The 13,031-nt window shown below is 35.4% G+C and overlaps 7 protein-coding genes across 7 annotated transcripts; 2 read left to right on the forward strand and 5 right to left on the reverse strand.

The window, feature by feature from the left end:
* Window positions 1-70: 70 nt before the first annotated feature.
* Window positions 71-1,761, reverse strand: HYPBUDRAFT_125161 (uncharacterized protein). The gene is made up of 2 exons (XM_020219326.1): window positions 652-1,761; window positions 71-579 (listed from the first exon to the last, which is right to left on the reverse strand). The coding sequence occupies exons 1-2, from the start codon at window positions 1,544-1,546 to the stop codon at window positions 77-79; spliced, it is 1,398 nt and encodes a 465-aa protein (XP_020076351.1). The 5' UTR covers window positions 1,547-1,761; the 3' UTR covers window positions 71-76.
* Window positions 1,762-2,087: 326 nt separating this feature from the next.
* Window positions 2,088-3,799, reverse strand: HYPBUDRAFT_209681 (uncharacterized protein). Its single transcript, XM_020223062.1, has one exon. The coding sequence runs from the start codon at window positions 3,677-3,679 to the stop codon at window positions 2,150-2,152; it is 1,530 nt and encodes a 509-aa protein (XP_020076352.1). The 5' UTR covers window positions 3,680-3,799; the 3' UTR covers window positions 2,088-2,149.
* Window positions 3,800-3,920: 121 nt separating this feature from the next.
* Window positions 3,921-4,391, reverse strand: HYPBUDRAFT_108857 (TRAPP subunit; the record flags this gene model as incomplete). The annotated part of the gene is made up of 1 exon (XM_020218664.1): window positions 3,921-4,391. One exon carries the CDS (start codon window positions 4,389-4,391, stop codon window positions 3,921-3,923), a length of 471 nt encoding a protein of 156 aa, XP_020076353.1.
* Window positions 4,392-5,475: 1,084 nt separating this feature from the next.
* HYPBUDRAFT_153138 (uncharacterized protein) lies at window positions 5,476-6,195 on the forward strand. Its single transcript, XM_020221391.1, has one exon. The coding sequence runs from the start codon at window positions 5,500-5,502 to the stop codon at window positions 6,043-6,045; it is 546 nt and encodes a 181-aa protein (XP_020076354.1). The 5' UTR covers window positions 5,476-5,499; the 3' UTR covers window positions 6,046-6,195.
* Window positions 6,196-8,137: 1,942 nt separating this feature from the next.
* Window positions 8,138-8,665, forward strand: HYPBUDRAFT_149033 (peptidylprolyl isomerase; the record flags this gene model as incomplete). The annotated part of the gene is made up of 1 exon (XM_020220172.1): window positions 8,138-8,665. The coding sequence occupies one exon, from the start codon at window positions 8,138-8,140 to the stop codon at window positions 8,663-8,665; it is 528 nt and encodes a 175-aa protein (XP_020076355.1).
* Window positions 8,666-9,722: 1,057 nt separating this feature from the next.
* On the reverse strand, window positions 9,723-11,570 carry AAP1 (Aap1p; the record flags this gene model as incomplete). Its single annotated transcript, XM_020218692.1, has 1 exon — window positions 9,723-11,570. One exon carries the CDS (start codon window positions 11,568-11,570, stop codon window positions 9,723-9,725), a length of 1,848 nt encoding a protein of 615 aa, XP_020076356.1.
* Window positions 11,571-12,533: 963 nt separating this feature from the next.
* Window positions 12,534-12,884, reverse strand: ATP18 (F1F0 ATP synthase subunit i; the record flags this gene model as incomplete). The annotated part of the gene is made up of 2 exons (XM_020218753.1): window positions 12,534-12,664; window positions 12,824-12,884. The coding sequence occupies 2 exons, from the start codon at window positions 12,882-12,884 to the stop codon at window positions 12,534-12,536; spliced, it is 192 nt and encodes a 63-aa protein (XP_020076357.1).
* Window positions 12,885-13,031: the final 147 nt, after the last annotated feature.

The raw sequence follows: 13,031 nt of genomic DNA on the forward strand, positions 1-13,031 counted from the left end.
ATTAATTGTAATTCTATTAAAATGTAGTTTAAATAAATAAAAACACAAAAAAAAAAAACAAAATTGAATAGTTCGTTTACATCGTGGATATAAGATCATGCAACACCCATTTTAGTTCATCAGTAGTACCAATATGCGAGTTATCAGATTGTTGAGGAGTGCGAGAAGCTGAGTTTCCTGTAATTGATGGTTGTTTCGAAGGCATGGCTGGCTCCTCTTTTTTTACAGTTGGATTAATACCTTCTGGTTGTTTTTCATTATTTTCATTATGGGAGTCGGGTTTTTTCAAAACCCCATTGGCGGTATTAGGACTTGGCCCATTGCTATTACCTGGGATATTTGGATTAGCAGTGGCTACTGAATCTATTATAGGTTCAATTTTAGGTGGTAAATTATAAGGTAATCTTTCATTGTTATTGGTATCATCATTTTGAAGCATGACATTCGATAATCGAAGTTTTGGACCGCAAGGTTCAATTAAATGAGGGAACATTTCGAAAGTATTATATAAATCTTCTATATTTAAAATAGTTTCTTTCTTTTTAGGTTGTTCATTTAATTTTCTTTTCTTTGGGCTTCCTTGAGAAGGATTATCTATATCCATATTATCATTTTCGATATCATCATTATTGGTTGCATTAGATTCATTACTAAATTTTTTCTTTTCTTCATCAATTATTGAATTAGCAGTAGATATAAAATCATTATTACTAAATTTATTTGACCTATATTTGGCAACATCAATTGCACTTTCAAAAATGTTAGCCAAATGTGCCTCTAAACCCAAGGAAATAACTTCTAGGACCCTAGCATTTAAACCACCAGTTAAACCGTATTCTCTCATAATCATAAGAACACGTCTAGAAAGGTTATCCAAATCAGGTAATTCATAGTTATCTGTACAAATTTGAGTATTTATACCATTGACAACATCTTGTTGCCATTGAACAAGATTGTTAACTTGATTTTGCTGTTCTTCTTTATCTTGAATCATTGGTATTTTAGGTAATAAAGAATGTCTGGTAAGAGTAATTGAAGCACTAAGCTTACCCTTTTTACCACTTTCTTTGGTGATACTTTTAATTCTTCTTCTCTCACGGATAGGTAATCCCATGATATTTTGTTTAAACTTTTCATATTGAGATGATCTAACATTTTTCGGTTTAATAGCTTTTTTATTCCAAAATGAAGCTATTTCATTTTGAAAATCCAAAGGACCATCTTTCAAAGAGTTAGCAAAATTCAACAACAATAAACGATTATGATACTTTATTAAACCATTTTTCAATATTGGTGATATAGTTTTCACCAATTCATTTCTCGATAGTTTCCCAATCAAAAACAAACTCAATGATTCATGATACTTATCCCAATCATTACCTAATTTATTCTGGAATTCTCGTATCAATTTTTCAAGTTCCAGTCGTTTATTGGATTTAGAAGACTGCTGCTGTTGCAGTTGTTGTGTCGATGGTGATGCCTGTATCACCTGCTGAGGTGAAGATTGTGAGGCTTCTGGTTGAGCATTAGTGATAGTAGTAGACATTATCAGTATATATACAGAAGTGAAAAGTAATTATAATACACTTAAACTCTAATTAGTTTCTTGATGCAAATTCCTCCCTCACCGCAATTTCAATTGAAAATCTTCAAATAATTCCTGGAAAACAAGCTGCAAAAGAAAGATACCAAACAGAGTAAGAGAATTGAAAGGTTAGAAAAGGTAAATAAATGAAAGTAAAAGAAAAAGAAAAAGAAAAAAAAAAAAAAAGACTGAAGTTGCAACTAAGGCTACTCTATGCAAAGTCCCCCCCTATAAAGCGAGTGTCCGTTGGGTGTACTGAAAGGGTATATCTTAGTAAACAGCCAGCTGTGATCTTGACCTTAAATCTAAAATATAATCAATCTATAGATCTGTGAATGGATAGATTGATTCAAATGAATTAATCTATTCGGCTAATGGAACTGTAACTAGTTTGGTGATAAATTTCAAAGAAAGTTATGTTTGTTTTATTTACCGTTTTTTTTTTTTTTTAATCGATTTCCTCATTTTTGGTGCACTGCGCACGACCCCAAGGAATAGGCCCACACACCAATGAAAGTAGTATAGCTACAGCTGCAAGTATTTAAGAAATATTAGTATACATGTCTATAAAAATGTAGGGGATTCGGTTGAATCAATTTTTTCAACGTCCGAAGTCAGCGGGCTTTCTAAGTGGAAGGTTCCCGCCGAGTCGCTCGAAGAATACTGGACAAGAATGAAAATGCAAGAAGAGACTACGGCTAAGCCAGCTACTGCAATGCCAAAATAGGTGGCAGCCCTATAAGATGTGAGGACGTCAGTACCAGAGCTTTTCACATTGGTCTCAACAGTGGTACCTATACCAAGGAAGAGGGATACCGAATAATTGATCATTGTAGAGACTAAACTACCAGCCATACCTTGTTGGTGACTTGGTAAAAAATCAGACAAAATCAAGGAAGCAGCAGGGAAGCTGAGGTCCATGCCCCAAGCTAGCAAAAACATTTGACCAAGAGAAATTTGGAAAAAGGATTGATCAATGGGCATGATTGATAGCATAATACATCCGCACATGAAGGCAATTGAAGCAGCTAGCATGATAAAAGAGGGTTTTATTTTAGAAATAATGACGGAACAGGAAAATGCAGCAATGATCCCCAAGACCAAGAAGGGTATATAGGTAAGACCGCCTTCAATAGCAGAATAACCTCTGAGGTTCAAGATGGAGTTCCAATAATAATATTGCCAAATACCAAAAGACCCCCAACCAAAAGAAAGAGAAGCTAAAACCAAACCGATTTTGGGATGGAAAATGGATTTTGGTAATAAGGGTTCTTTAGCAAGATTCAACTCATAATAGAAAAAGGCAATGATTAATAAAACAGAGATAATCAATAAGACTATGATATAAACCTTGCTAAAACCAACGATTGGGCCCTGATTCCACACAAAATTTAAAAGAATTAATCCGCACACTCCTAAACAAGAGCCAGCCGAGTCGAATTTGCTGTTAAAAGTTTTCCAAATGGACCCATGGGATAAGGGTTCGTCGGTCGGTACCACGATAAAAGCCAATATTCCAAATATGGCAAGACTTATACTCAATAAATAAAATTCCCAAGACCAAGTAGTTTTCTCCCCAACTACCGCAGCCAATAAACAGACAAGAGCAGCACCACTCGGACCACTAGCACCAACACAACCAAAAACCAAATTTTTCCGCTTACCAGGAGAATAAAGTTTCCCTGCAATCCCCATGGCACACGGTAACAAGATTGCAAAACCAATGCCTTGGAATGCTCTGCATATAATGAAAAAGACTAGCGAATTCGAATAAGTAGAGATCCCAGTGATGAGAGACCAAATACAACACCAACCCCATCCAATTATAAACATTTTTTTCAATCCAAATGTATCCCCCAATTTACCAGAGATTAATATGAACGTCCCCACCGTCAAAGCGAAAGATCCCATGAACCAAACCTTCTCTCCGTCCTGGATGTCGCCTTTTTGGGCAAATGAATCTAGGATGATATTCATCGTAGATAATGACATCACAATACTACCTTGGGTTAAGAATTGGGCCATGCATATAGTAAACACAAACAACGTCTCATGCAAAAACGAGCGAAACTGAACCGGACGAGCATCCATCATATACCTTCCAACTCTTTCCTTCTTTCCATCTTGTTCAGGGAATCAAGTTGTATTTAAATCCCATCTGCTAAACAAGATGAAAAATTGCACAAACCCAAGCCTTTTCTTCGGGCCGCAAAAAACAATATCCGTACACCAATCCCATACTTAAGCTGATTCAAAAGAAGTCCGATCCATACACCAGAAGGCCGATCCATACACCAGAAGGCCGATCCATACACCACGATTATAATGTGCCGTGCTAGTTGAAAACTGGTAACGATTTAATAAAGGCATCAGTTTCGTTGATGAAATTTGGGTTATAGATTTTTTCGTCTTCAGATTTGAAATCTACTTGACTTAAGTAGTTGAAAGAAATGTGTTTTACGTAAAAGTTAGAATATAATTCCCATAAGATATTCTGCATATTATCAATTGAGTTATCAGTTATGATAATGAACTTTAAATTCGTCAAAGACTCGTAGTAATGGATTCTGAATTGGCTTGTGGAAAACGATTTCAAGAAGTTTGATATACTTGACTGAGATTCAATTGAAGAGTCTCCTGCTAATTTCGACAGAATATTCTTCAAGGAATAAACCACCCCAAACAAAAGTTTGGATGAATCAGTGTTATTGTTCTTGTTTATGGTCCCATTATCCGTGGACGAGAATTCTCTGTTATAGATACAGTTGCAATGTCTATCAAAGATTGAAAAGGAGTAGATCGCCATAGTTGTTGGAGCTAGTAGTTGGTGAATCGTGTATTCTTTAAGCTTTATTTTTTTTTCTCTCTCCATTTCACAGGATTCCGGCTCCGTACACCTTATATATATATATATATATATTTTTTTTTTTTCAATTTTATTCGTTTTTTTCCACCATTTTCTAATTTTCAACAGGGAATGTCCGACAGTGTAGCTTTGCAACAGGGAAGGGGCTGTTCTGACATTGCTAAATACTCTCAGTATCCTCAGCTAACCGCTCGATGTACGGAAACAGGGTGGATCACCAGTAACGAAAAGGAGATAAAGATATCCGGTTTGAAAAAGATACTACGATAAACTGCAAACTAGATAAACAAAAAGAGATAGTGTAGTTTGAGCAAATTTATTTGTAAGATTGTTAAATCGGAATAGAAACATTCCACCTACTTGCATAGAACTGAATAGCTCTACGGAGAAAAACCCATCCAGCAGCGTCGCTAGTAATAGTGGTTAAGTACTAACCACTAACCGATTAGCCAGTGGTTGGCCACTACCACAATAGCACTAACCACTAGTGCAATACCAAAACTGGATAACCACTATTCGCATTGCAACCAATCAGGTGCAACTCCACAACCACTATAGAAATCCACACTTATTTTGCCAACAACCAAAAATCAATTGACTCGTGAAGCACCTGTGGATGCGTAAAGTAATAAGGTTAATGGTTTAAAGTATGGTGGTGGTGGTGGTGGTGGCTCGACAAATCTGTGAAAGATTCAAACCAACAAAACAATTCAAATCGGGTCAACTTGAATAACAATGCCAAACAAAGTCAAACTTAACTTAAACAAAGCTAACCTTGCTCTGGGTTGATTTACTTGTACAGTGCACTAGATTTGGTAGTTGACAAATGCAGCTTGTGGTTGTGCATAATAGGGCTACATATGTTGTCAATTGAGATTAGTCCATACTATAACACCCTTTAAAAACGTTTATTCTATAACTGTGGTTTGATCTGGATATTCCCCTTATTTCGTGCTATATATATAGCTTTGAATTTTCTGAATTTTTTTCATTCTTTTGTTTTTCATTTTTCGTTTCTTTATACTTATCTTCATTACTTTCTACAAATATGTTTCAAGATTATTGTGCAGCTCATGGTCTCCTCACTTCTGCTAATTCACTTTACTGCAGTGAAGAATGTCGGGAATTGGAAGTTAAAGCAGACCAACAATTATTCAATAGTAATGAAAGCAAAAAAAATTATCACTATGATTATAATTATGATTATAATAACCCTAGTGATTTAGAAAATGAAGATGATCTATATGAAGATTTACCTTTTAGTCCAATGGAGCCAATGATTGATGATTTGGATTCGGATTATCCACTGAGATCGGCTTCATTATCATCGGCTTCCTCAAATGAATCCTCCTTCCTATATGAATGTTGTCTCTGCAATTCGACTCATTCACCAAATGTTTCTTGCAATGAAGTTGGTTTTAATGATAATTTTTTCCTTAATAACTTACCAATTGAAAACTACATTCAAAAGAAAAATTCTGAAAATCTTCCTCCTAGTTTATCCTCGGAAGATTATCAAAATTCTTTAAAGAATAACCATGAACTTATCTTATCAAATTATAGAAAATGGCTTGTCAATATCGGGCCAAACTAATCTCAGCATGTTTTTTTCATATTCTTCCTTCATTTCTTAGAGCTGGTCTCTACATAGTCACAGTCATGTCAATCCTTGTTTTTTTCATTTCTACATTATTTTTTAAAGGTTTTGACCGGTCCTTTTCCCCTTTGGTGTTTCTACTTAGTGTTTTTTTTTCTTCAGTTCTTAATGTCCTTATTTTTGTTCAGTTCTTAGGTGATTCTTTTTTTAGCTTATACATAGTATTCCCATTATAATTCAAGTTTCGTATCTTAATGAAAACTGTAAAATATGTAAGACATCTCCTCTCACTAGAATCCTTTCAAGTCTGCTTGACAACCGCTGCCTCCCTCAATGTTCCATCAATTCCCTCAACCCCCTCATATGACCCTACGCTCGTCTACCGATGCTTTTACAACTTCACTCCCTGCCGTACCTGGCGGCTCTTGTAAATCCTTACTCGACTGCTAGCATTTCGTCTAGTTGCCGGCTGCAATTTTTTTTATCTTTTTCAAAGACTCTTTCTGCTTTTTTTTTTTTTTTTTTTTTTTTGGAACAACGTTTTCTACGATGCGGTTTTTTGCAGATTAGCAAGATCAAGCAATGAAAAGGTTATCTTTTATTGCAATGGGCCGGAGTTATTGTATTATATTCTGATGAAACAGCCCATCCTACTATTCAAACAGTCCAAAGTACATATTGACATCACTTTTACGTATTGAATTAACTTGTACAGATATTTTTTGTTGTGTTCCTAACTAAATGAATAGATTGCATTCTTCTTTTGTAATGCGAACCTATTCAAATTAAGACTGTGCATTATCAAGATGAAAAATTCTCTCCTGCCGCAAATGAGCATATAAACCCCCTTATTGTTAAAGCATTTAAACAAGGAAAAGGGGGATGGGCCAGTTTTAACTTATTAAACAAATCGGGTCTCAGCTTAAACTTCGGGAGACTAAAATTTCTGACGCCTGTTATGGTTTCGTTTTTATTGATAGTTAGTTTTTGAAAAAAGTGGAATTTCCATATTTTTCATTTTGGTTAGTGCCAAATTTAGTTTCGTCCCTTCTTTTGATTAATTGTCACGGCACTTATGCTCTGCCCAATGCCCGATTATGCTCAAGTGCTTGAAGGTTGGGGTTAGTAAAAGAAACAATATTGTTCATTGATTTTGAAAAAAAATTTCATTCACCATATACTCTCGCTATTGTAAGACACACAAACAATTGAGCTTTTAATTTTACCTTCGTGTCTATAAGCTCTTGGATCAATACGCTCGACCAACTAATTGCCCCAACAATATGGTCTTATCTGAGCTTCTTAACCATAGGTTTTAGAAAGCGCATTTCCTTTTTCGGTGAAGCACTTTTTTTTTTTCTTGCAGTTTTCTACTTCTTCACTGATTTCGAAGTTTTATTGATGTGACATTATCTTTCGAAGCTTAAACGATGGGATATAACTCAGAAGAAGCTTCTTTCTGTGCTCTAGGAATCCCCACTCATCAAAGCAATGCGGTTGTGTTTGTAAAAGCTGGCACGGACTTTCGTTCTTCCATTGCAACAGCAGCTATGCATTTAATTGTGCTTATCAAGACAGCTTAACCCATTCTTATTGCTATTCTCCCCATTACTTTGTCTTTTTCTTTCACTATATTTCGCTCTTAATTGCCGAAACCTTGGTCTTATCAATTACGTTAAACTATAGGTTTTGACTTCTGGTAGTGCAGTCGACTTCTTAATATCTATAGAAACATAAACATAACGGACTTATCTCCATACATTAAATATAGGGCGAATCTTGGAATAGAAGAAGCATAACCGGTGATTCTTCGGATCGACTCCTTTAATCCACGGCCCCACAACCGAACTAGAGCTAAAGCTGGGTCCCACGAAGGAATTCTACATAATTCTGTTCTTTAAGAAAACAACCTCCATTCCTCAAGTATGATTTCATAGCTCAATTCCAGACTAGTTGGCATCGTTTAACCAGATTGCAAAAAAGTTGACTAACTTTCAGAGTATGGCGTGTAACTACCGAAGTAATTGTAACCCTTGAATTCAGATAAAAAGACTAACCCCCTATGATTAAACAAATCCTTTGATTAAAGATGGGAGAAACTGGGTTACCTCCTAATTGGACTATTAGAGTATCTAGTACCCATAACAGAGAATACTTTTATAACCAATCCACTAAGGACTCGTCGTGGGAATGCCCATTTGGTACCGATAATGATAAACTACAATTGTACTTATCTAAATTTAAACAAAATGGAAATCGCCCGGTTGTTGCAGAAGATGGTAAGATTCGAGTGACTCACATCTTGATTAAACACAAACAGTCAAGAAGGCCGAGCTCTTGGAAAAGTCCCGATGGCATAACAATCAGTCGTGATGAAGCAATTGTAAGTTTAAAGAAATTGCAGAAAAAAATCCTTGACGGTGAAGCAAAGATTGGAGAGTTTGCTCAAACCGAAAGCGACGATTCTTCCCACACAAGTGCTGGTGACATAGGATATTTCAAAAAAGGGCAGATGCAGCCTTCTTTTGAAGAAGCTGCGTTCAGCTTACATGTGGGTGAACTCAGTGATCTTGTGGAAACCGATAGTGGGATCCATCTCATCCAACGAGTCGCTTAAACCCTTTTCTTTGATTCCAATTTCTTCGTTCCATATTTCTATTTATCCTACACGAGCTTTCTTCTATACACAATTCTGTATAAATGTTTTGTAAGACACGAAGCTTTCTCATGTTACCGTCTATTTAACTGATTGTACGGTCTTTTTCATACGGTCAATCCAAAATTGGAACACTTACCTTTTTTGGATGCACCCACGCCGTTGCCTGCCTTCACGTAGTTTTTTTTTTTTTTTTTTTTTTCAGTCTTTTGTTTTTTCAGTCAATTCTTTTGGTGGATTTCAATCCAACTTACAACTTCCAAGGTATACAAGAAGGGTCTATGTCCTGGAAGAAAAGCGATAATCAAGCGTGATATTCAGTCTAGACGAAACAGAAGTTTACGGGAAAATAGAGGCATTTGGTAGAGGTATTGAAAAAAAAAAAAATTTTCCACTCGTTTTGAGTAATATTAAAGAAGAAAGGTATCTAACACCGATAAACTACGCTAACTAGTAAATACTTCACTTATGCCGTTGTGAAAAGGACACTAAATTGTTTATAGGCTAACCAATGAAATTTGAAGTGAAGTTTTTGAATGTGTGGGAAGAAAACAATTTCGAGATTTTTAATCTGTTATCTTATTCTTAATCTTATTCTTTATCTTGATAATATTGCTTTTCCAATGGATGGCTTCAAAGGGGTTATTAGAGTCCAGAATGAAGGTTAAATTCCAAGACCCTGTTATGCGTCTGTGCTGCAAAAATCTTTTTCCAATTTGGTAATGAAATTTTGAAAACTTTAACTGACTGGTCCAAATTTATTTGATCACCATACAGTTTTTGTAGTTCCTCTAAAGTCGGAATCATTGTATGGTTTTACATGAATGTTAAGATAATGCTAATGCGGATGTTAAGATAATGATAAAAGGGTATATTAAAGTCTATTATACACTGGACGAAAAAAAGGGTATAGTGTAAATCACACAACACGAGAAGAAAGGAAAACAAAAAAGGGATTAATGGTAAGAGTGGGTTAGAGAACTGAAGTAATGATTAGAAAATTTTGATAGGGATATGATTAACAGAAAAATTTGTAAATACGGTATAAGAAGTTTCTTTCACTAATTGCCAATCTTTCTTCGGCCATTTCTTGTTTGATAACTTCCAAATCAATATCTCTTCTACCTGCATCAACGTTAATTTCGTCATTGGTTAAGTATAATTTTGAAAAAGGAATATTCAACCATTTCCAAGCATAAATTTTATGAACAACATAAAAGGCAAGAACCACTGGTAAACATAAATAATTTTTGAAGAAATTGATTAAATCTGCTTTACCGCCATTGGAAGCTGGATATAAGGAAGCCCAAAATTGTAAACCCATAATGATTGGAATCATGATTAAACCATACCAAGAACCATATAAACTAGCACAATAAACCAATTCATCTTTAGGATCACGAGCTCTTGAACTCAAAGCACTTCTAAAACGAATATGACAAAGGCAAATTGAGAAGAAAGTTAATAGAGCACCTAAACCAGAAATACTCAACATCCATTGAAAAACATCAACAGCAGTATTACGATTTGGCATAGCAACCAAGAATGCCAATAAACCAATAACGAATTGAATGAGTAAAGCAACCATTGGTCTACCATTACGATCGATAAAGGATAATATTGAAGGACCCATTTTCAAAGCACCAATTGCACATAAAGCACGCAGACTGCCGTAAACAGACGAGTTTGCAATTGATAAACAAGTAATAATAATAACAGCATTCATGATTGACGGTAAGACTGGGATTTTAGCCTTTCTAATGGCAATAACAAAGGGAGAAACATTCACGTCAACCCCAGCGGCAGCGGCACTACTTCCACTTCCGATTAATTCTGGATTTTTATAAGAAACCAAAAGACCAACCATTAAAACAATTAAGATATAGAAAACCAAAACATAATAAACCAAATTTTTTTTTGATTTTTGGATACTTTTCAAAGGATTACGAGTTTCAGCAGAGGCCAAACCATATAATTCAACCCCAGCATAACTGAAAGCAGCAGTGAAAATGGTTGAACACATATTTTTAAAAGGAGAGTTTTCGTTAAATAACCCTCCCTTATCTTTATGCCAATTGCTACCGCCAATAAATTCATGATTTGGCCCGCCACCAGCAACTAAAACCACTGAAAGAATTAAAAACCCAACAATGGCGGCTAATTTAATGATACTAAATAAAGATTCAACTTCACCATAACCTTTAACCCCAAACAAATTAACGATCACAATCACCACATAGAAAATGGCTACGAAAACTGCTGGATTAACTGAAGGATTCCAATAATTGATTGTTATTGAGGCAGCCACTAATTCTAAAGGTTCAGTGATTAACCATTGTAAAACATAACACCAAGCCATACAACAACTATAAGAAGAATCAACAAATAAAGTATTATAAGTAATGAAAGAACCAGAAACTGGGAAAGTTGAAGCTAATTCAGCTAACGAAGACATGGTTACATAAATGATGGAAGAAACTACGAACCAAACAATAAGTAAACCTAAAGGACCAGCAGCACTTAATGCAGCACCACTACCAACCCATAAACCAAGACCAATACTTGAAGAAACTGAAATCATTGATAAGTGTCTTGCTTTTAAAGATCTAGTTAATGGAGCAGTTGAAGTAACAATGGCAGCTCTTTCTAATTCAGTTAAGCTTGAATAATCAAATTGAGGATGATAAGGATGTTCTTCGGGTTTCCTATATCTAGTTTGTTGAACTTCGTCATCACCATTAGAAGAAGTCACACCAGAACCTGCCGAAGTAGTTGGATTCAAGATATCAGAAAGAATTGAGTAATCATAAGGTCTAAAAGAATCAATAAATCTTTCGAAAAAATTTCCTTGATAATATTCTGACATATATGAACCATCTTGAGTACCATAACTTGAAAAAGAATTTGGGTTTGTATCAAGAGGCTCTATATCATTTTCAGTAGTTGACCCCGGGTTATTCTTCTTTTCATTATACATTTTGAATAAAAAAAACACCTTGACTGTTTGCAAAGCACAACTTGACCTTAACTTCCACTATTTGAACTGGGAATATAAGTTTGATTATATATAACTATACAAGGAGCATTAATTTTCAGATTAAAAGGGAAAAATTAATATAAAGGTTCCTATTGTGAGTAGTAAAGCTTAAAAAAAAATTTTTCCACTCACTACTGGGAACTCCTACATAGGACCTTCTACAAAGAACCAATTGAAAAAAAAACAATAGATTAAAGTTTGGTTTTGTAACGAATATGCCTCGATTAGAAGCTTTGGGGATAATTGAGTACATAGAGATTTTCTTTTATCTTTCGAATCAGGATAAATGAATTGACTGGGCAGGCGAGATTAGCGTGAAACCCCAGGAAATATCATGAAATGTCATGAAACATAACGAAATATCATGAAATACTAAAAGGTTACTGTAATTATTGGAGAAGAGATAAGGAGGATTGACATATTTTCGAGCACGCGTAGGTTCGTCAACTTTGATTCGTTGATAGTCTCGTTAATTTTAGCAGAAAAGCATTTAATTTTTAAATACACTTTTGCACTGTTCGACTAGCGCAGCGAGCATTCATTCTTATTGCAGATACGCCCTGTCCATCAATACAATAGGTGTACGGGTTGAGTTGGTGTATGGGTGTTTTTGCGGGTTGCGTTAACTTCGGGGGTGTTTCTGGTATTGGCGCACGCACGGTCGTGTGGTACAGGTGTGTTTTTTTTTCTAGATGATTTTACATGAATATATGACCATAGATTAAACAATCTCTATATATTTTGTACTTAAAGTGAAACATAAATCATTGAATATTTGGTTTGTTCATTAGTTTAATTTTTTTTTTCTAAATCAATGAATTTACCACCAGCAGCAAATCTTGGGTGTCTTGGATCATTGATGAATTCATCAGAGTTCATGGAGGCAATACTGGCATTGTAGATTAAGTAGTAAGAGATAGCAGCTAGAATTGAGTTAGTATGATGACATTGGCGAGTTGTATGTTGTGTGATTAACTAGGATGTGATTAGCCAAGGTATATAGTCAAAGCGTTGTATTTGTTTGGGTATAGGTGTTGGCTGGTTGATTAATCGGTTTAACATTTCATCTTAGGAATACATACCACCAGTGGCGAATGGCCAGTAGTGTTTGAAAACAGGAGTAGAGAATCTTGGAACAGCCATTTTGTCTTGTAGTTTGATTGATTGACTAGTATTGGTAGTTGGTTCTTCTTTTCGCTCTATTTTTCATGTTGAAAACAGGCAGACGGTGGTTTGGGTAGCACACGCCCGGGCCTTTTCGGTGGTCGCATTTGTTAATGTCCAATTAAA

The sequence above is a fragment of the Hyphopichia burtonii genome (genome assembly GCF_001661395.1).
Source record: "Hyphopichia burtonii NRRL Y-1933 unplaced genomic scaffold HYPBUscaffold_4, whole genome shotgun sequence".
NCBI classification, from domain to species: Eukaryota; Fungi; Ascomycota; class Pichiomycetes; order Serinales; family Debaryomycetaceae; genus Hyphopichia; species Hyphopichia burtonii.

Bases quoted from the DNA above. Each gene is read 5' to 3' on its own strand.
- HYPBUDRAFT_125161 (XM_020219326.1), bottom strand. From the start codon at position 1,546: ATGTCTACTACTATCACTAATGCTCAACCAGAAGCCTCACAATCTTCA. The intron at 580-651 runs GTAATGAATCTA...ATCCTTCTCAAG, and splicing joins TGAAGAAAAGAAAAAATTTA to GAAGCCCAAAGAAAAGAAAA.
- HYPBUDRAFT_209681 (XM_020223062.1), bottom strand. From the start codon at position 3,679: ATGATGGATGCTCGTCCGGTTCAGTTTCGCTCGTTTTTGCATGAGACG.
- HYPBUDRAFT_153138 (XM_020221391.1), top strand. From the start codon at position 5,500: ATGTTTCAAGATTATTGTGCAGCTCATGGTCTCCTCACTTCTGCTAAT.